General features: G+C 34.3%; 2 protein-coding genes across 3 annotated transcripts in view; one reads left to right on the forward strand and one right to left on the reverse strand.

Moving 5' to 3' along the window:
- The window catches only part of LOC112048489 (protein Lilipod), a 43,360-nt gene extending 21,304 nt beyond the window's left edge, over window positions 1-22,056 (reverse strand). The window contains exons 1-4 of one of the 2 annotated variants that reach the window (XM_024086018.2): window positions 21,707-22,055; window positions 20,559-20,823; window positions 18,113-18,340; window positions 15,413-15,478 (exon numbers count right to left, since the gene is read on the reverse strand). In XM_024086018.2, the coding sequence (XP_023941786.1) occupies window positions 15,413-15,478; window positions 18,113-18,340; window positions 20,559-20,823; window positions 21,707-21,769 (622 nt within the window). In that variant the 5' untranslated portion in view covers window positions 21,770-22,055. Of the gene's footprint in view, window positions 1-15,412; window positions 15,479-18,112; window positions 18,341-20,558; window positions 20,824-21,706 lie in introns of both variants that reach the window. The other variant, XM_052884584.1, reaches the window with a different exon arrangement.
- LOC112048490 (tetratricopeptide repeat protein 12) lies at window positions 1,748-13,023 on the forward strand. Its single transcript, XM_024086021.2, has 3 exons — window positions 1,748-2,706; window positions 11,245-11,490; window positions 12,788-13,023. Exons 1-3 carry the CDS (start codon window positions 2,425-2,427, stop codon window positions 12,995-12,997), a joined length of 738 nt encoding a protein of 245 aa, XP_023941789.2. The 5' UTR covers window positions 1,748-2,424; the 3' UTR covers window positions 12,998-13,023.
- Window positions 22,057-23,036: the final 980 nt, after the last annotated feature.

A 23,036-nucleotide genomic window follows, 5' to 3' on the forward strand; every position in this document is an offset into this window, starting at 1 on the left:
TAAATCAGTTTAGTATATTTAAATACGTATTACGTAATGAATTAATTCTAAAATAATGCATACATTTGAAATCATTATTATTTTCCTACGACATCTGTACTAACATACTCATAACGTCTCATTAATCGTAATTCATAACAAGTAGGTATTTGCGTTTTACGAAAATCTAAGAAGTATATGGACTATTATTTCCAATAGTGGAAAATGGAACTTCACGCTCGTTTAACTTCATCCACTGAACGACACCGAGGCAGCGTCCAGCACCTAATCCTAATTAAATTAATTTATTGATTTTTGTAACAAAATTGTTGTTATTTATTTTGTTTTGGTCAAAATGTTTTTAACCGACTTCAAAAAGGAGGAGGTTCTCAATTACACACGCGTTACGTTTCGAAACGGTTTACGGTTTACTAGAAGTTATAGTTTCAAAAAGTATAAATAAATAATAAAAAAATTAATAAAAAAAATAAAACCGACTTCAAAACCTAAAAACGTACCCACTAAACTAAAAAGCGAAAAATAACATCATAATATGTTCTACCTGCTGATCAGTATGAAGGCGGTGCTTAGCCGGTGTTGTCTTAATTTAAGCCATTTCTGACAGGACCACATGAAACAACACTGTCTGCAAAATCTAAATCTATAAGATATATTCTCACATGGCTTGAATTAATACATCACCGGCTTAGCACCGCCTTCATACTGATCAGCAGGTAGAACATATTATGATGTTATTTTTCGCTTTTTAGTTTAGTGGGTACGTTTTTAGGTTTTGAAGTCGGTTTTATTTTTTTTTATTAAAATTTTTATTATTTATTTATACTTTTTGAAACGATAACTTCTAGTAAACCGTAAACCGTTTCGAAACGTAACGCGTTACGGCGCCACTCGGTCTTGCTTCCCTTTCTCTAACGCATACGGCAGCAGATTTAAGTTATCACTTCTGTCGAGCGTACCGAGACGCACGCTTTTTTTTATTTCGCATTTATGTATTCTGTGGTTTTCATGAAGTTCCTATTCTTGAAGCGTACCAAGACGCACACTTTTTTTCATTTTGAATTTATGTATTCTGTGAAGTTCGCAAGCTTTTAAAACTTGAACTATTCCTCACAACACTTTTCCTGCGTTTTCTATTCCCTACAAAAACAACTATAATAATAATAATAATAATAAAGCCTTTTATTTTCTCTTCTTCACAATATTTTACAATTCATTTAACTTAAAGTAGGTATTCATTGTTATTATTAATCAGTCACAATTTTTAAGCTTAGCTTTTTTGTAAACCGAAAAAAGCTATACAAAAACAACTACAGATGTATAATTGAAATAATAACATTATGTAAACAAAATGCGTAGCTAATTGTCAACTGAAAATAAACGATTATTAAGTATCTTCATTGTTTCTCAAAATAACATCTAAAAATATTTGAGAAACTATCGTAGCCTAGATATTCAGTTTGTGATCACGGAGACAATAACGTCTAGAAATAAATCACATTAACGCTTTAACGCCGTTTTCTTTTCGACACTGTTACCTAGACAAGCATGCATTTTAAAAATAACCGGCCAAGTTCGAGCCGGACTCGCGCACTAAGTGTTCCGTATCATTTTATCTATAAAAACAGCAAAAAATCACGTTTGCTATATGGGAGCACCCTTAAATATTTATTTTATTGTTTATTAGTATTTATTGTTATAGCGACAACAGAAAATATAATCTACCTAGCACATACGACTGTTGACAGACGAACGGGCAGACGAACAGCCGAGTCTTAGTATTAGGGTCTCCGTTTTACCCCTTGGGTACCCGTTTTGACCTAAAAAAACACAAATTTATCATCACTAATTTTAACATTTGTATTCGATACTTTTATTTTTTTTTATTATGCTACTTACTTAACAATATTTTTTTAAATACGACCAAAAGTCCTCCTTTTCTCTAGTGGTCTCTCGGTTCGTTAACAATTTAGTTATTGCTGCTCCAAATTCTATTTCGAAAACTAACATGAAAGTTTGTGTGTGTGTTTGTTACTCCTTCACGTTGGAACTATTGAACTGATTCGAAGAGAGATTATATCCTGAATTAACGTTAACGCATTTAAGTAACAAAATGCTGAGAGAACACTTACCTACAATTTTATTGCATTTTAATCTTACTCGTACCAAAAAAACAAGACAAATGTGTTAGATAATTGAAGAATAAAACTTCGTTTTACACAAACATACCAACCTCTTTCAAAATAATACTATTTTCTATTTATAAACACTTCAACACGTCATGTCAGCGAAGTCAACTGCTGACAACGGTAACCATGTAAACAATTATGTCAATACCGCTACCCACGCTCGCTAACGGCTCGTTACAATAAACAAACACCGATTTCTGTAACTATTTTAAACAATACACAAAATAAACAATAAACAATGAGCATAAACAGAAAATTTTCGAACCCCGCGTTGAAGAACAAGGAACAATACGAATTGAACGAAGAATGGAATAACTTTATGAAGAAAATAGGCGAAGTGTCCGGATTGGTGAGAGATATGGCGAGTGGTGACAAGGAAAAGGCCGATGCTGCCAAAGTTATAGCTGATGAGTATCTCAAGGGTAAAATAATATTGGACGAAGACGTAAAATTGAAGGTGAAAGAAGATAGAACCGTGATCAATCAAAAAGCTTTTCGATCACTTAATAAGACGGACGCTGTGAGTAAATTATAGAATAGAATAATTAGGGATTATGAAGAAGTCAAAATTAAATCTAAAATTGAATTATCTTTTCTTATGTTTTATATTACTGTAAATAGTTTTAGCAAAAGTTGTTTCACCAAGCAGAGGGCCCTATAGAGTGGATAAATGTTGCTTATAAACAGTGCAACACTTTGCAGAGCATGCAAAGTACACGTCCTACAAAATGCGACTCTGTGAGCTTGTAATTACACCGGCAAACTACGCCTTTTAGGACCGAACATAGCAATGCTACTTGACGGCAGCAAAGAACAGGGCAATAGTAAGCCCCAGGACGAGCTATGTCATAAAAGATCTATATACAAGTTGGTTGGTTGTATTACAGGGGTGGGTTTAAGAAAAATAATTGGTTATTTGGTATGGAAATTTTAGATAGCATAAAAACAACTACAACAGTAGGTAATGAAAAAATCGACAACCCGTACCTACTAAGATAAATAATATTTAATACCGATCGAAATAATAAAAGGCCGTCGGGTAAAGAAACAGTTACGGCACATTTAACGTAAAAAACACAGTTAAAAAATACCTAAAAGTAAAACTTGTTTTTATACATATGCCAAGCTATTACCATTTATTCTATAAAATATGATAATTTTGTTTTTATATGCACCAACGTACAACGTGAACAAAAAATGTTTGTAGATGATTATGACCTACTGGTAGATGGATGTTTGGAAAACAAAAAATCTTTAAGATTGATAAAAACTGCGGACTTTTGATTTTAATAATTTTCCATCTACTATTATTTATGGTAACAAAAAGTCCATAATACATTTCCGTGTGTATATATAATGGAATTCTGAAACAATACTAAAAAAGTTAATAACTCTTCATTTTAAACGGAAATCAAATAAGTTGTTTTTACCGTGGACTAAATTAAAAATTCTTTTTTTTGACAAAACATACGAGCACATTAAAGTTTTATACTAGCAATGTATAAAACTTTAATGTGCTCGTATGTTTTGTACATTGTATAAAAATCTTCAACAGAGAAATGTTTACTTAAAAGTCGGTAAATCATTCAATCACCATCAATCAATCAATCATTCCGTTCGTTTCGTAATGGTTCAAAACATATGCACAAATGTTTGGCCGTGTTTTTTGCTTTATGTATATCGACACTTCACGACATCCTGGTGCAGATACATCACTTTTGCTATTACCAGAACCAGAAGATGAAAACCAATGTCGGGTTTGATTCGCAGCTTGCGTCAATTTAGAATTTTATATTTCTCTAAATTATTGCATTTATCCTTGAAACTGGCTACGTCCCTGAGACAACACGGTACAAACTCAGTTGCTCACTGTTAAAGACCTATGGTAGTACAATGTTATCATCATCATCAGTATAACAGCTGATGTGCTGCTGGACATAAGCCTCTTGCATGGACGACCATGCAAGGGGGGGTCGAATAACACTGTGCTTTCCGGTGCGGGGTCACCATTCCAGCTTTTTGGTACCCCAACGTCCATTGGCTCTTCGAACTATGTGCACTACCCATTACCACATCAACTTCGCGACTCATCGTCTACCTCTGTGCCAAATTGAATTAAAGTTCGTCCTATAGTTTTTGCTTGATTGTGTAAACAATAAAACATATAGTGGAGTAGTGCGAACTAGGCCTTATCCTTATCTTTAGTGCATTCTGTGACAACCAATAAGTGGGTCTGCAATAATTGCCGTAACTATAAGTTACGGCAATTATTGCAGACCCACTTATTATATATTTATATATTTCTTTATATTTTATTATAAGTATTTATTGTAACCTGTTGGTGCCCTGTTTAAAATAAATAAAAACATACAAACTTTCGCATTTATAGTATTGTGAACTGTTTACATGTATAACTCATAAATAATATCAGCGTAAACCTACTTTGGTAGTCGATTAGCGAGCAGCATTAGGTTAGTTTCGCAAGTAGGAAGGACAAATACGTAAATAGTAGTTGTAAATTAGGTTATCTGTGACTAGGGTTGCCAACCGTACTTCTCATATAATATATAGCACTCTACTACATTTCGGATCTACGTACTATATAGTGTTGAAGAAATATATAATACGCAAAAATACTATATTTTCAACAACTTTGAACTTTAACATTATCATCGAATCCTAACTTCCATCTTATTCTGCACTTAAAATTAATGATAAATAAATGAGCTTTTGGTTTTCGAAATATTTATAGCGAATAACTGGAAAAGCATAAAATATGTCTTATTTACATAAAACAAAAAAACTTTGAAAAATACAATAAGTGTAAATAAATATAGTTTTATCATTATTATTACTTCTTTTTTCTTTTTTCCGAAATTCTATCTTATTCTGCACTTAAAATTAACGATAAAAAAATGAACTTTGGTTTTTGAAATATTTAACGCCATAATCTTGAAAAAGCATAAAATAACTCTTATTTACATAAGAGAAAAAAATCTTGAAAAATACAATAAGTGTAAATAAATATAGTTTTTTCGCTTATTTCCTAAAATACTATATTTTTCTCAAGAAATGTTGGCAACCCTATCTGTGACTACAGTACCCGCACAAGGTACCAATGTCTACCCGTCTAATGAGCAGCGAACACTGTTTGCAGCAGCAATCATTCTGTAAATTGACTCTGACTGAACTATTCCATTGTTCTCTGGCTACATATTATTTTTCTTATCCTAATGTTGTCTGACATACGTCGCTATGAGGTTATAATACAAATGTATACGCTTAAAGTACCTACATTTACTATCATTAAAGAGGGTTTTGTTTTTATACCATATTATTTACTTTAAAATTCTTTGAAGAACTTTATGTTAGCCCGGGCTAATCTCTGTAACAGCTGAAACAAGGGCTTAGCTACCGTATATTGATACGGGGCCCCTTACTTGTAAAAGCAAATATTTGTAAAAAATAATCTGGTAGACATCCCGGGAAAAAAAAACAAAAAACAGCAATACTCTGTGGTGAATGAGTTTGGGTAGAGTAAATCAAAAACTAAAGAGATTTTTCGGGATTTGCCGCTCGTCTATTGGGCCCCAACTAATTTTGATACCGGGATAAGGCACCCTACGCCACTGAGCTGAAACGATTTTATCAGAACTTTCACGGAAAGATAGAGGTTATTGAGAAACAATTAGGCTACTATTTATCTCGAAAAATCCTTTGTTCAACTAGCAGATGGAGTTGTAAGCATCCGCTATTTGCAGTGGTGTGCACTTCATACACGCAGAAATGTACTGCATACCCTAAGGACTCAATACAAACATATTTTGGACAAAATACATAGTTGTACGAGGAATTTTCCAATTTTTACTTATAGTGCATACCCTAGCTAAATACCTGATGTACCACTGGCTATTTGCTAATATATTTTAAATACAAAACAACATATCACGCATAGGTGAAAAACTTTGAATATTACAAAGAATTATAAGTATTAAGTAACCCTGTAGAACATTTGTTAACAATGCCACAGACATACACAAGCATTTAGATCGCACCATCAATTGGCTCATATAAAAAGCATATAAATAGTTAAGACAAATCGCTCTGTCAGTGAAAGTTGGCGCGTGCACATCTATGAATAGGTACATAGAGTGTAGAGTTGCCAGGTGTCCGGATAAAGCCGGACATCATCATCATCATTATCATTATCAGCCGACGGACGTCCACTGCTGGACATAGGCCTCTTGCATGGACCTCCAAGCATAACGGTCTCGAGCCGCTAGCATCCAGCGGTTTCCTGCGGTCCGTTTGATGTCCTCATAGACATAGCCGGACATATTAGGCTTTTCTGTTCCGTGTCCGGCCAAAATAAACGGTGTCCGGCTTGTCCAGCCTTTGTTAGGCTTTACCTACATTCGCAAACGAGCGAAAAAAATGTAAATTACTGATGTACAAAAAATCCTCAATAATGTAAAATTCAAATTAAAATTTCATTTAGGCTTAATTTACAAGCACTTTTGAAAAGTCAAGTCAAGTGTAGACTGTCCGGTCTTTTTAACCAAATGGCAGGCCAAACTGGGTAGACTGTCCGGCTTTTAATTTCGTTCTGGCAACCCTAATCGAGTGTGTACTTCGGCAAAGTACGTTAACAAGAACTAAAGCTAACACGACTTGGAAAGTTCCTAAGTTGTTTGTTGGAGAAAAAAGTAGAAAACTGTTATTGACTATACACACACACAGACTAGAAAGCTTTGTTGTATAATGTACAACAACGCGTAAATAAAACAATAGTAGATTATTAAACAGTTGCATAAATAAGGGTGGTTAAAATAAGAGTTTATTTTATAAAACGAAGTAAAGAGAGTCTTATAATAGAGACGCGAACATTTTAATATATAAGTTTTATACTTTATCTAGTCTCATCTCATGCTATAGATATTACAAGCGGACGCCCGCGACTTCGTCCGCGTCAATCGATGTACACTTTCAAGCCCTATTTCACCACTTTAAGGGTTGAATTTTAAATTTTTTTTAATTACATTTTATTTCGTATTTTTTTTGTGATTTATGAACAAATTTTTAAAACTGTAACTCTAATAATGAAGGACTTTATACACAAACTTTCACCCCCTTCTCATATAAACTTTTACCCCCTTCGCAATAAAAAGTATCCTATAACCTTCTCCGTATTATGGTCTTAAACCGTGCCAAGTTTCATTTGAATTTATTCAGTAGTTTCAGCGTGATGACCGAATAACAAAAAAACACGGACAGACAGACAAAAAATCAAATAAAAATATTTTTAGCTTCAGTATCGGTTATACATATAATGCTCCCCAACAAACATTTTTAAAACATCTTCAATGTATAGAATGTACAAAATGTACAGAATTCGTATTATAAGAATAGATTCTAGATGGCGCTGGCATCCTTTAAGCCACGCTAACGTTTGTTATTACAAATGGTATAAGTAAAATTGCAAATAAATAGATAATAACAAAAATAAGTTAACAATGCTACAATCAAATTTACTCCTAAACAATATTATAAACGTGAATGTAAATTTGTTTGTGACGCTTTGATTCCTAATCCACTTTAGAAATTCTTTCACCAATGGAAAGTTCCATTATCAGCAAGTAAAATAAACTAAATTTTATCACCGTATTCCGAAGGGGCTTACGTGAGTGAAACTGTGGGACGTACTCTAGTATCTTTGCCAGAAAAATAACCAATCAACATCGATCTCCTATCAAAAGGCGGATGCACAATTAGCGACCAAAAACCGTCCCCACTCAATGAACCAAAATGCCAAACACAACTTCTTGGCGCTCAATTCAAGTAGTCGCATTTGCAAATTCAACCTTAAACTCAATACTTAAGGTTGAATTTGCTCTGGATTTATATTGCTGGGATTATATTGAATATTGGACTATATTTAAAGGCCTTTTAGGTATAATTATCTTTACCAATAATTTTAAGACTGTCAAACAAAATTGGCCAGATTTTAAGTGAAATTTTCTACATGATTGTGCGTCCTTTTATTGAGGCCAATCAACGATAAAACATCTTTTAAACATGTAAAAATGCTCCCGTTCTTTTCAGGTGTATTTTTAGATGATTCTCTTAAATAATTAATTAATTTATTGCCTCGACATACTGCTACTAGACTACTTTCTGATCTAAACATATCGCATACAGAAATAGAGTCAGCTACGCTTTTACTGTACTAGTATGTCGACTTTCCATAACCAATAAGGTTGTTTATGGTTTACTCACGAACGATACATTTATTTTCTACTGATGGCATATGAAATGTCGTATAGAAACCGAAAGGGGTATGGATAAGTTTGCATCATCCTCCATCACCTACCATCAGGTGAGATTGTAGTCAATTTGTAAAGAATATTATAAAAATAACTTTAAATCGTTTAAAAAACTAAAAAACACGTTTTGGCACGAACTAAAAATTGCAAATATTTTAAGTCACGTGATATTTTTTTCGTATTCCTGACAGCAAACCTTTTCATTTGATATCTATATCATGGGGGTGGATTTCAAACAGCCGGTCCGCCATATTGGATTTGTAATGACGTTTCTAACAGCCAGTTTCTTCATGTAAAGCTAAAGTAATAGTAAAAGTAGTAAGTAGTTTTTAAGTGAATAAGACCGTCACTTTTGATTTATGACGTTACTTTAACTGTTACTTGCGATGAAGAAACTGGCCGTTAGTCATGTATTGTCATCAGAACTCAGAGCGTGTGCAAAATTTCATCCTAATTGAAGACCGGGAAGTGGGTCAAATTAAGACTTCAAGATTTTCTTACATACATAGTTACAAGTGAAGCTAATATAAAGCGTGTGAAAATCTAATCGGGCTGCACACTGCACTATGTACGAGTCTCTATGCTTGAATATGAGATTAAGGTTCTTTAAGTATCTTCGAAATTGTTTTTAATGTATCGAATAGTAAGGACAGCGATGTCCAAAAATATAAATACAATAAATACTATCAATATCAGCTGACCTCTGCGGCAGGGATCAGATTATCTATATCTCCACTATAACCACGAAACCACTGCGTATTTAGGCTAGGGTCACGTTTGCGTCATACTCAATAGCTCTGTGGTAAACAGGCCGTACCTACTTATCACAGAGGTGTTAGTTCGATTCCCGCCCTCTTATCTATTGTCGTAATCACTCTCAACACAGCCTTTTCCAACTACTTACGATGAACAGGAATATTGGTCATATTTAAAAATATGGCAAATATTATTAGACCGCCGATTAAGCGTATCACCAGAAGAATCATCCAAATCATCATATGTTACAAATATATAAGAAATATTTATAATTTTCGTATTTTTAAACTATTAACTCATATCTTGATTAAGCATTTTACATAAGTAATGTTTTATTATAGGTACTTTTTTTTTTAAAGAATATTTGCTATATCTTTTTTTTAATATGTCCAATACTCCCATTCCCCTCCAACTACTTGGGAAAGACTGTATTAGGTGAACCACCACCTCTCGTTGATGAGTCCGACCGCTCTTACCGTTGAGCTATTGAGGTTTAAAAGTGTACAAAAAGGTTGTTAATATATGATACAACTGTAACCTCCTAACAAGGCACATATGATAAACGAGTCATATGTGACCCAGTTTAAGTTAATGTTTCAGTTTAAGTCACAATTTACTAAGTAGGCTTTTATCCTAAATGATAAAGCTAGGCAGCACAGTAGACTATTACGTAATGAAAGGGGTATGCACATACCTAGCAATGCACAAGATTTCTATTCATTCTACCATTGGAATGTTGAACTAGAATTGCTTGCAAATCGTTTTGCTAGCTATACCATAACCAGTAAAACTCATACTATTGGAAACACCTATTTTTGACGGCCTCCGTGGCGCAGTGGTATGCGCGGTGAATTTACAAGACTGAGGTCCTGGGTTCGATCCCCGGCTGAGCAGATTGAGATTTTCTTAATTTGTCCAGGTCTGGCTGGTGGAAGGCTTCGGCCGTGGCTAGTTACCACCCTAGTCACCAACCTAGTCATGTCAATGAAAGTATCAAATAGCAATAACACAGTAAAAAAATACTAATTTCATTTTACAAGACGAATTGAAAATTTCGCAACTCTTATGAGAAAAGGCCATACAAAGACCTTCATCATGAAATTCAATATACCTAGTGTTTTTGGAATCATTTTTTTTATGTTGAAACTATTAATAACTAGGAATGTTCAGATATCAATGTGAAAAATGTATACACATATAAATATGTTTAATTGCATGTAATAGCAAGCAGCTCGACGACCGATGTCTATATCAAGCTGCCAAAATAAATACCATTATATTTTATACACTTACTTGTATAAGTATATGGCACAAGTACACAATTACACCTAGAATTAGATATCTCCACCTACCTTTTTAATGACCGATCAAAATGTAACGTGTGATCTTAATCTGAACAGTTATTAACTTTAAAGACTATTTAATAGTATAATGGAATGGTGGAACAAAAGAAATAGTTTAATTTCAAGATAAACATTCTCGCCTTTACAATAATTGGAAAAATATTATATTCAGATAAATGAAAATCATATTCTAGTTCAGTAATTGAAATGCTATCCAACCAAAATTATCGAACAGGGAAAAGTAAAGGATGAAGGGGAAGTCTACATGCACAAATAAGTCGTCGCCATCAACCCATATTCAGCTCACTGCTGAGCTCGAGTCTTTTGTCAGAATGCGAGGGGTAAGACCAATAGTCCACCACGCTGGCCCAAAGCGGATTGGCAGACTTCACACACGCAGAGAATTAAGATAATTCTCTGGTATGCAGGTTTCCTCACGATGTTTTCCTTCACCGATTGAGACACGTGATATTTAATTTCTTAAAACGCACACAACTGAAAAGTTGGAGGTGCATGCCCCGGACCGGATTCGAACCCACACCCTCTTGAATCGGAGGCAGAGGTCATATCCACTGGGCTATCACGGCACAAATAAGTAATAACATAAAATAACAAATCATCCTTCATTAATTTTAGGGTGAAATGGACAAAGATGCTTGGATGGCAGAAGTAAGCAGAGACGCGAATCAGCGAGCTTTGGATCGAAAGATTCGCAAGGAGAAGGCCGACACTCTCAACACTCAAGCAATCAAAGCTTTCCGTCGCCAAGAATACGACAGAGCACTGTCCTGCTACAACAGAGCCATAGAACATATCAAGGACAATGCTATGATGTACTGTGATCGTGCCTTGACAAACATCAAACTCGGAAATTACGATAAGGTAAATATTTTGAAGAATCATTTAGAATAAGATTAAAAGTCCATCAATACTTAGATGGAACAGGAATTCTATTCAGTAATGATGTTTTAATAACTCGACAGTATGAGTCTCATATTTGTCTCTATACATTTCTGTTTACCACGAAACTATGGGTCCATATACATATAGTGAGGAATTCGAAACTCACACCATCGAGTTATAAAGACTATGATGGAACAAACACACTAATGTTAATAACTAGACTAGTTAATAGAAAGACTAGATCTCAGATGAATAAACAGTAAACAGTATTTCGTTCCTTATTCTAGAACCCAGATATATATGTTGTTTAAAATGTCGAAACCAAATTGCATTCTACAAAATTTCCTATGTCCTAGACGTTATAGCAATTACCTTTTTTATATTATTAGAGATACTTAAACAAACAGTGTCAGCTGTGAACAGTTACAATCCGTATGAAATCGCGGAAGTATAAGTACTAACGTACAAACCACAAACTAAACAAGTCAATGTTAGTTGAATGTAACAAATCATAGGTCTTGGCAAATAGCAATTTAGGCGAGGTCAACGTTCTATTAGTGAGGAGTATATTATAGTCATTGTAGATGTGTTTCTAAGTAGTTAGTGAGGGACGGGTTGGAGACGATAACGAGGAAATGTTTTACGAGAATGTACGACTAGGCGCCATATTTAAAAAATAAAGGAATACAAGTTAACTGTCCCAGTTGACCTGATGCGTTAACGACCACTCTCGTGAAGAGAAAGACATTATCGACTAGTAGCAGCCGGAATGAAAGAAGAGGGCGATATTTTCTTGACGCTATTATTCATCAATATGTAATTTTGCCTTACAACAATATGTCTCACGAGATGTCTCAATGCTCTAATAAAGGTTTATTCTTCTTTCATGTAATATTAGGTATACAAAGTGTAGCAGTAGCGACCCAGATTTGGAAGTGGCGAATCAGGTCATTATCACGAACACTTGATGTTAATAATAGTTATTGTTACTTATCTAATTGTATGAAATTGAAATCCTACCTCAAACTAGCCCACACATATCTAAACTAATATCATAAAGTGGTAAGATAAAATGGTTTGTTTGTTTGTTACAAAATTGTCTTTGTTTTTCTAAACAGTAACATTCGAAAATTGATTATAACATAATTCATCGTATTCTTACAGCAATATGCGTTATGCATTAAAACGCAGGGAGTATGCTAGTAATAGATTATTTTTTATAAAAAAGCGAAAGCGAAGTTATCAATCCATTGCTAACGGCAGTTTATCTCTACAGGTTTTCAACGATTGCGAATGGGCTTTACGACTGAACGAGAATAGCTTCAAGGCACGTCTGTATAAAGCTAAGGCGTATAAGGAATTAGAGGAATTGGATAAGCTGGAGGAATGTAGGAGAGAGTTGAATGAAAAGTTTCCGCAGCACGACGACCTTATCAAATATTTCCTAGATAAAGACGAATGTAATGACGAGGAAGAAGAAAATTAAAAGAAAGGAAATTGGTATGATACTAAGAGTTGATTTTTTTGTTTGATTTAAAAATAAATGTTGTAGTGTGAATGTAGAGTTTGAATTTTTAGTTTAATGTATTCGAGTCTAATATGAAATTATAGTAATATTACATGATACAATTTTTAATTTACATGATAATTTTTATAGTCATAAGACCAAGGATAACTTGTGGATCATAATAAAAATAATTTCAATTTCGCATATGGCAAACTACATTAACTAATTCAATATCAATTGAAATCTATAAATTAAAACAATAGTTACAAAGACGAATAAAACTATACAATATTTTTTTTAAAATATATTGATTTTGAAATGGACATGAGTTTCAAAGTTAATCTGAGTGAAGTAATTTTGATAAGTCCTAATTAGATAACGGTGTACCAATTGTTATTGATAACCATAATCTTGTTAATCAAGTTTATTGCCCAATAAAAAGGATGTCCTGTTCCAAAATTTTCCGTTACTGAATGAAACTTGATGTCTCAATGACCATACATAATAAAATATAAATATAAGATGATTGTTTAAATGTATTAGTTAAAATGAGAATATATAAATTGTTTGAAATATGAGTGATTCTTCAAGTTCTTGAAAAAATCAACGCCTTGGAAGGTTTACTAGCATACACGTAAACCATCCGAGCTACTCTTATAGGCATGTCATTAATAAATTAGAATATGTATTAGATATATCTAAATCAATACCATCTTACTACGAGCATTTTATCTATATCATCTTATTAATATTATTATATTTCTAAGAGAAATAGTTTATATCTTTAAGATTTTCATTAAATAGGTGTATCCATATTCTATTCAATCCGTGCGAATCCGAAGCGAATCACTAGTACTAGGAGTACATAAAATACTTCCGCCAATTTCTCCACGAGTTGAAGATTTCTTTTCACTCATTAATATTCCTTCGCTTGAATGTCAAAGATCTCGATATAATAAAGGTCATGTTTTACGAGTATACACATCAACGCGTGGACAAGATAAGAAAGACTAAGTAAGTAGTAAGTACGCAAGTGTGTTGCCTGGAGGGCATTAATTTAAAACAAAATTCTTCTATCAGAAGAAACTACTGTAGACAACTATTGACAATGTTTTATCAAGCTACGAGATTTGAACACGCTTTAAAAATGATTTATGCGAATAACAATGTCACGGTTGCTAACTTGTATAAACTTATAGCTTCCGTGCTTTACAGAAAGAAATACTATTAAAGCTAATTTGAATATGAAATATGAAAAATCAAAGTAACTGAAAACTTATCACATAATATAAAACTTTTTTTAATCCAAAAAAAGTTATTTCAGAAAATTAGCTACAGTATTATTTAATTTCAGCTATAGATAACACATCTTTATTATTTTTATTAATTAAATACCTGTTTTCATTATCAATTCAATCTATATAAGGAAGCATAAAGCAAGGAGGTTAAACAACATGCAGTTCGAGTAAAGAAAGTGATGCATCGGCAACCAGTCATACCCGAAGCTGAGAGATATTGATATTGCGTTCAGAGTACCTCGATTGCAATAAAAAATCTAAGTAATGAAGTTCTCAAAGTAGTGACTCCAAACCCGTTTACTGAAGAACAATAAAGGTGGCTGGTATACATAATATTTCGCATTGTTTTTGTATTGGCTATCAATAGCCAATTAAATCAGCTAAAGATCTAAAGCTGTAGTACTTCTAAAAGTAGACACTCAAAACTCGTTTACTAAAAAATACTAGACCGGTATAATATTTTCGCACACGCTTGCATTGTTTTTGTATTGGCTATCAATAGCACATTCAAATCAGGGTCAATACCAGTACGCGCGGTACTCGTATGTTTATTTTGAACGGACTTTTTATCTTTGCTTGCAAAACATCAGGTACAAGTTCACATTTTCCAATTTTGTAATATTACAATAATATTTGTTATATGTAATATTATTGCATAACAACATTATTATTTTGTAATTGGCGTTGGCTTTATTCGTACAATTAATTTATATTTGGATCAATTTCTCTATCTAATATTATCTATTAAGCACACCGCACAGGTCAAGTCCCTAGTTATCGACATAAAGTCTAGTTATTTAGAATTTGCTGCCTCAATGGTTTATTTAATGGACAGAATTTTAGACTACGGATTATAAGATTCGGGGTTAAAGCCCAATGTATAAACAGGTTGTTATGTATTATTCTACTCAAACTATCTTCATTTCAGCATTACCAAAAACGACACAATATTATGCGTAGGTCCTCTTTGACAACAAAGCTTCTATATTCTGCTTAGATTGCGGTTATTTTTGATTTCGGACATTTGTCACGTACATTTATGATTATGGATTTATGATAAGCGTTCGATACAGTCTACTTTTTAATGAAAACTTACCGAGCAACATCAAAACACCGACGAATGATACACAGGAGTACAAGAACGGTAGATACGTCCACAAATCTGCGAACAAACAAATATCATGACTAAGATTTTAAATTCATATTGGTGTAGTGCGAATCGTTTAGCGACCGATGTTTCTTAGGCTATTAAATCGGATATCGGGTAATTTTGAAGTGGTATCAAATGAAATAATCGTGTTCATAAAACTGTAAGACATGAAATTCGGTCAAATCATCTAAAGTTATGGCAGGTAAATGGTCTGTCACGAGGACAATTGGGTAAATTACCTTTGATCCATAATATAAATAGCATTTAAACTTAAATATGTAATTTCTGATATAAAAGTCAATTCTAGCTCAATCCTGACTGTCGGGTGTTTTTCAAAAGTATAATTTTTATTGGCTTGGCGTTATTTATTTTCAAATAAGGACGAGTAAATATACATAAAGACAGATGTATGTATGTATGCAACCTATGAATCTAGGTTATTACCACTTTAAAAGTAATTTGCGGTAAAAAATAATCAACACTTATAAACAATAAATACCTACTTATTGGGAATCAAGATCGTTACGGACAATGAACGCATTTCACCGATTTTACTATCCGATAATATCGTGACTGCTGTGTTCGGAACAAATTTATTTATAGCTTCTTTATTTACTTACTAACCGACGGTTTTACCCGCGTAGTTCCCGTTCCCTTGAGAATAATGGGATAAAATATAGCCTATGACACTCACAAATAACGTGGCTTTTAGTGGTAAAAGAATTTTCAAATTCGGGTCAGTAGATTGAGAGATTACCCCCTACAACATCACAAACTTTACCACTTTATTAATATTAGTAAAGACGAGTGAGTAAACCTCCATAAGTACCAGAGATTTTTTTCAATTGTCTGCGTGTGTGAAGTCTGCCAATCCGCATTGGGCGTCAGCGTGGTGGCCTAACCCCTCCCATCCTGAGAGGAGACTCGAGATCAGCAGTGAGCCGAATATGGGTTGATAATGATGATGATGATGAGACGAGACGAGTCTCTATACACTCAATAAAGAAGGAAGCATGCTTTTTGTGAATTACAAGCAGTAGAGCTATTCTGAATAGACATTTTATCGAAAGTGTGTGTTTCGAATTCGTTTCTATCTTTCTCTATACTACGAGTATAGTATATTAAAGGTATAGATGATTTTTTTACAATTCGATTCGACAATCTGCGTCTCGACGCATATTGTCGTCGTGGATTTTTCATAGTATTTACGTTGTGCGCGCTCAAAACCAGGACGCATTAGTATCACAAGCGAAGTCACAGCGAAACATTGGCCACGAAACAATAGAATATAAAGGCGCGACTACACACTCAATTAGGCACAAACAAGTTAACAACAAGGAATCACGATCGACTAGTTCACTATACATTCATACATTTTACACACACGACATTGTTCTTGTAACCCCCTTTTGGTGTACATCCTGCTGCATTCGGGTATAGAGAAATCGTTTAAGTAATTAGTAATTTGAATGAGAAATACATTATTAAGTACTAGCTGCGCCTTGCGGTGTTACACGCAAAATATAAAGTAGTAGTTTCGAACCCAAACGCAACGCGACACGATCCAGTTTGGATCAAGGACCAGCTCATGACTAAGGGCCCCGTATGAGTTCGAAACTAGTCGAGCATATTCCGACCTAATATCACGTGAGTTTTAGCAGAGTTTCATAATCAATTAATATGTATAACACTCACGATAGTTTAAATTCTAAAATAAATCTATATAATTTTTCCGAAATAAAAAGTAGCCTATTTGTTAATCCAGGCTATAATCTATATGGATTCCAAATTTCATCTAATTCGGTTCAGTAGTCACGACGTGAAAGAGTAACAAACATTCACACTATCACAACCATTTTTTTTTCGCAAATCTCGTGTTTTCGAGATAAAAGTAGCCTAATTAATCTAGGGCCTAATTAATCTAGGGTAGGGTATAGGATCTATCTACATTTTCAATTTCAACCAAATCGATTCGGTAGTTTCGGCGTTATAGAGTAACAAATATACATTCGCATTTATAATATTAGAAGGATAAGTTTTGAATATTGAGTACAACGAGGTGTTACTTTGCGATTGTTTTTGACGGCCTCTGTGGCGCAGTGGTATGCGCGGAGGATTTACAAGACTGAGGTCCTGGGTTCGATCCCCGGGTGGGCCGATTGAGGTTTTCTAAATTGGTCCAAGTCTGGCTGGCAGGATGCTTCGGCCGTGGCTAGTTACCACCCTACCGAGAAAGACGTATCGCTAAGCGATTTAGCTTTTCGGTACGATGTCGTGTAGAAACCGAACGGAGTGTGGATTTCAACCTACTCCTAACAAGTTAGCCCGCTTCCATCTTAGATTGCATTATCACTAACCATTAGGTGAGATTGTAGTCAAGGCCTAACTTGTAGAAACATAAAAAACATGGGGCAAAACTTTGAGTTCACACAAGGTACGAGCAGTGGCGTGCATAAGTTAGTCGATAAGGGTATGCACTGGTAAGATATAAATAACCAAACTGGGAAAATTCTTCATATAATTAGCATTACGAAAACAACTCTTAGGGTATGCAGTACTTTAATGCATGTATGAAGTGCACGCCACTGGGTACGAGCCACTAAATAGGTAGGTAGCTGGATAAAGTAATAAATCAATCATACTCACTCAATAGAGCATCAAGGCTGGACCTGTCCCCCTCTAACCATGCGGAGATGACATACGCAAGACCAAGCATCACAAGGCCAAGTAGAGCCAGTACAATGAAGGTCTCATACACACGCCCTTTCAAACCCCTGCATCCCCGGAATCCGGTGGACTCGGAGAATAGATAGGCGAACGGCAGGAACACAAATAACGAGAGGTTTGAGAATAGAAACACATGGTTCCATAGACCTGAAACAAAAATGACAAATTTTTATCCTGATACTAGCAGACGCCTGCGACTACGTCCGCCCTTTGCCAATGGGTTGAATTTTTAAAATTCTTGAATCACATTATATTTCGTATTACTTTTATGATTTATGGTAAATTTTTTTAAAACTGTAACTCTAAAAATTTCCATTGATTGATTGACCAGCCATACAAACTTTTAACCCCTATTTCACCCCCTTCTATTTTTATTTTAGGGTCAAAAAGTACTCTATGTTTTGTTCCAAGGTCCCCTACCATTATACCAAAATTAATCTTGATCGGTTCAGCAGTTTAGCCGTGAAAAGGTAACAGACAGACAGACTTACTTTCGCATTTATAATATCAGTATAGATTCCCACAGGAATGAGATCTACAAACACAAACCAAGTGGCACAGCTAGCATATATGTATAAATTAAGATCACATGGATATTTTACTAGGGTATACAAACATACATACAAAATTAAAACTATCTATATGAGTGTTATTCATATTAATTTATTATGAAACACAGCTAAAACTCACTTGAGACAATGTCGGAGTATGCCCGACTAGTTTTGAACTCATACGGGGCTTATTGGTCCAGGTCTGGCTGGTGGGAGGTTTCGGCGGTGGCTAGTTACCACTCTAACGGCAAAGATGTGCCGCCAAGCGATTTAACGTTCCTGTACGGTGTTGCGTAGCAACCGAAAAGGGGTATGGATTTTTATCCTCCTTCTAACAAGTCAGCCCACTTCCATGTTAGATTTGCATCATCACTTACTATCAGGCGAGATTGTAGTCAAGGGCCATGTTGTGAAGAATATATAAAAAATCTATCACTGGCCTAAGATACCTTGATAAGTAAATCACTCAAATGGGTATAACTTTTGATACTATTAATAAAAGTCATTATCAAGTAATGTTAGATCAAGCGTTTCTTGTGCTAACAACCATTTGTTTGTTTTTATCTAGTTAAGAAAACTACCCATTATGAAATGCTTTATTTTTTGATGATTTGTTTATACTATTGTACCTAAAAGCAGAGGCTTATAATTTTAAGAAACAATAAATGTTCAGTGATAAATAATGATTGATTGAATGATGATGAAATTATACTCAGATAAGGAAGTGCAATTTTTATAAATATCCACAACTGACTTTAAGAAAAGATAATTCTCTTGTCAATAACAGTCCTAATCAGTTTTTTAGTTGTTAAAGAATAATTAATCTGTACTTAGTTAATTAATATTTATATTTAAATACTTTTTTATTTCTAACCAACCTTTGATCCTACAGTCTATTGAAAGATTCTAAAGGTGTTGGTTGAACCTTTATATTGCAATGCCCATTGAAAGAAAGAAAGAAAAATGATTTTTTCAAAATTATGCCACACTTGCAAGACAATACTATGCAATGTGTGGTGTAATCCAAAAATTGGCCTCAGCTCAGCATAATGCTACGCGACCATTTAAAATATTCTGCATTATTGTTCCGATAGCTGATGTACAATCATTGCTGCATCATTGACTTAACAACTGCTATTGGAACAATAATGTTGGTCTGGACATTTATTGTTAGCATATTCGTTAACAACCCATATTCAGCTCACTGTTGAGTGTGAGTCTCCTCTCAGACTGAAAGGGCATTTTCATCCACCTTAGTCCACCATGCTGGCCAAATGAAGATTGGCAGACTTCACACACAAGAGAATTGAGAAAATTTTCATTTATGCATTCCTCTTAATGTTTTTCCTTCACCGTTCGTGACAGACTTCACACACAAGAGAATTGAGAAAATTTTCATTTATGCATTCTTCTTAATGTTTTTCCTTCACCATTTGAGACAGACTTCACACACAAGAGAATTGAGAAAATTTTCATTTATGCATTCTTCTTAATGTTTTTCCTTCACCATTTGAGACAGACTTCACACACAAGAGAATTGAGAAAATTTTCATTTATGCATTCCTCTTAATGTTTTTCCTTCACCGTTTGAGACATAATATGTAATTTCTTAAAATGCACATAACTGAAAAATTGGTGGTGACATGCCCTGGACTGGATTCAAACGAGTTTAATGCAGATTCGATTCGAGTTTAAGGCAGAGGTCATATCCACTGGGCTATTACCTCTCCGCATATTGATTAATAGACTTAATCACTTAGCTTTAATAATGGTGAAGAAAAAAAGTTTTCTTAAAGACAATTAGGCAGGCTTACCTTGTATCAGAGAGCTGTTCAACCACTTGACATAATAGCTATTTGGGTATAATATTAGCACCTCATTGCTGACTATTGAGACTGGCAGCAACAGTGCCGAGCCCAGAGACACGGCCAGTGCAAATGTGCACAGCCACAGGCTAATCCTGTACACTTTCACTTCATCCTCGTCAGAGCTGAAGTAATCCTCACTGTCGCGTCGACGAAACTTCTCAATTAACATAAATGAGAAGAGGTACAGTAGTATGAACAGGAGCAAGAATATCTGCAAACAAATTAATTAATTAATTTTTAGTGCTAAGAACAAGTATGAAAACAGAACCCTTATAGGATCACTTGTCTGTCTGTCACAGTAATGTTACGGTTTTTTTTATTATTCTATGAAAAATAAATGGATAGCATTTTACTCATATATGAATAAAGCATATATAGCTAGCTTTAGGTTTGCTTAAATGAGAGTTATTTTATTTCTTATATTATAAAGAGAAAAGATTTGTTTATTTGAATTGAATAGGCTCGGAAACTACACTATTGATTTGAAAAATTCTTTCACCAATGGAAAACTACATTATCATAATATTACATTATTATAAAAGTAATATATTTTACTATGCTATATGTTACTATGCAGGAATCAGAAGGTTCTGCTACTTCCAGATAAAACAATAGGCAGTAAGTACATAATTAAATAATAGTTACCGATTAGATATAAAGAATTTGGTTGATTTTAAAAATTTATTTTTGGTTGATTAGCAATTGGTTGGTTGATGTTAAAAAGATCCTGTAATTCATTCAGTTTAATATTTATATTGTGTAGGAGATAAGAAAGCTTACTAAGAGAAAAAGATGAATGTCAGTACTACTAAGGTAAAATATGGTTGTGCTGGTTTTTTTCTTTCCTTCCTTCGAAGAAATTCTCAATATTAGCTCAAAGTAATTAAATTGTTGTTGTTGAAACCCAGTGAAGAGCCTGATAAGCTGTTGGTCTCAGTCATTTTGATCAACATCTGATAGTGATGTTACTGAGTCAAGCAATATTACCCGCAAGCCCAAAGAGCAGCGTAGTTGATTAAGATTATTCTTTATTCTTTTGTTGAAAAGTTTATACCACATACGTAGTTTGTTAATGAAAATTAAGGGAAACTTACTATTTGCTCCCGAACATTGTTATGGAATATTTGCTCCCTCAAATCAGCCTCTTCATCATCCATCGTTCTTTATTTTATTTTATCTCTCAATGGATATTCTTTCGGGTTTAATACTGTAACAGCACTTCATTTTTGCTAATTATCCCGAACCATACTTTCTCGAGATCGCAAAACACTATCTTTCACATTTAATATCGTTACCGAATAAAACTTGTCACTTGTATCACAAGCACGCACTTAGAAAATTTACTTTTTCATATTTTGTGATATCTTTTTATATTTTTATTGTTTCAATGCTACGAGTACGACGAATGATGTAAAAACACGACTAATTTTTTTGATCAGCTGTCAATGTCAACTATTTGACGTCGGTGGCTGTGCTGTCAAGTGTCAACCACAGAACTTGATAGCGATGCTACAGAATACATAATGTGCGATGTTTAGCACAAGGTTAGTACAACGCAGCTCAGACCAGTTACATATGGACTTGAACACCAATTCACAAACAAAATTGTCTACCATTTTTGGCATTAATATAAAATTAAAAAAAAGTGTAAAATAACTTCTGCTAAACGTGATAAACCGCTTGGTAACGTAACGCGTAACGGCACCACTTTGTCTGGCTTCCCTTTCTCTCACGCTTATGGCAGCTGGTTTCAGTTTTATCTTCTGTCGAGCGTCCCGATACGCACACGATTTTTCAATTTTTCATCATTCACTATCAAAAAACAGCATCCATAAAATATTATTTGTATCTGTGTCGTCTGAGGTCCTTGATCGCGGTCGGGCTCAAAAAGGCTAGAACCCAGAGCATGACGTTACCAGTTTATAAACAAAATGGTGGTCACAGATTAATATCAATTTTTTATTTCATAGATTTATTTTTATCTGCATCTAGTTTTTACCCGTTTGTGATCTACAGGTAGGTACAGGGTACAGGTGACGACACTGTTCCCCTCCATTTTCCCTCTCCAATAATAAAAATGACTTCATAAAGCTATACCATTAGTCCCCTTTAAATAATGTTCGTCTGATGTATGCTTGCTAAAAAAAACAAACATGAAAGAACTAGTAGGCCTAACATGCGACCCCCGACATTGGATTAGTATAACACTAACAGTGGAATTATATAATTCAGCCGCTGAGTGTCAAATTTAACCTCAATTTGTTTGAAAATTTGACACTCAGCGGGTGAATGACCCCCCCTGGGGGTGTCCCTACAACATCTATGAATTCCACTGTATGTAGTTGTGAATGAATGAAAGTAATTAAATGGCGTCAACAGTTCACCGTTCATGACATTATAATAATATGTTAGAATATTCACGGT

This window comes from Bicyclus anynana, chromosome 12 (assembly GCF_947172395.1).
Source record: "Bicyclus anynana chromosome 12, ilBicAnyn1.1, whole genome shotgun sequence".
Classification (NCBI taxonomy): Eukaryota; Metazoa; Arthropoda; class Insecta; order Lepidoptera; family Nymphalidae; genus Bicyclus; species Bicyclus anynana.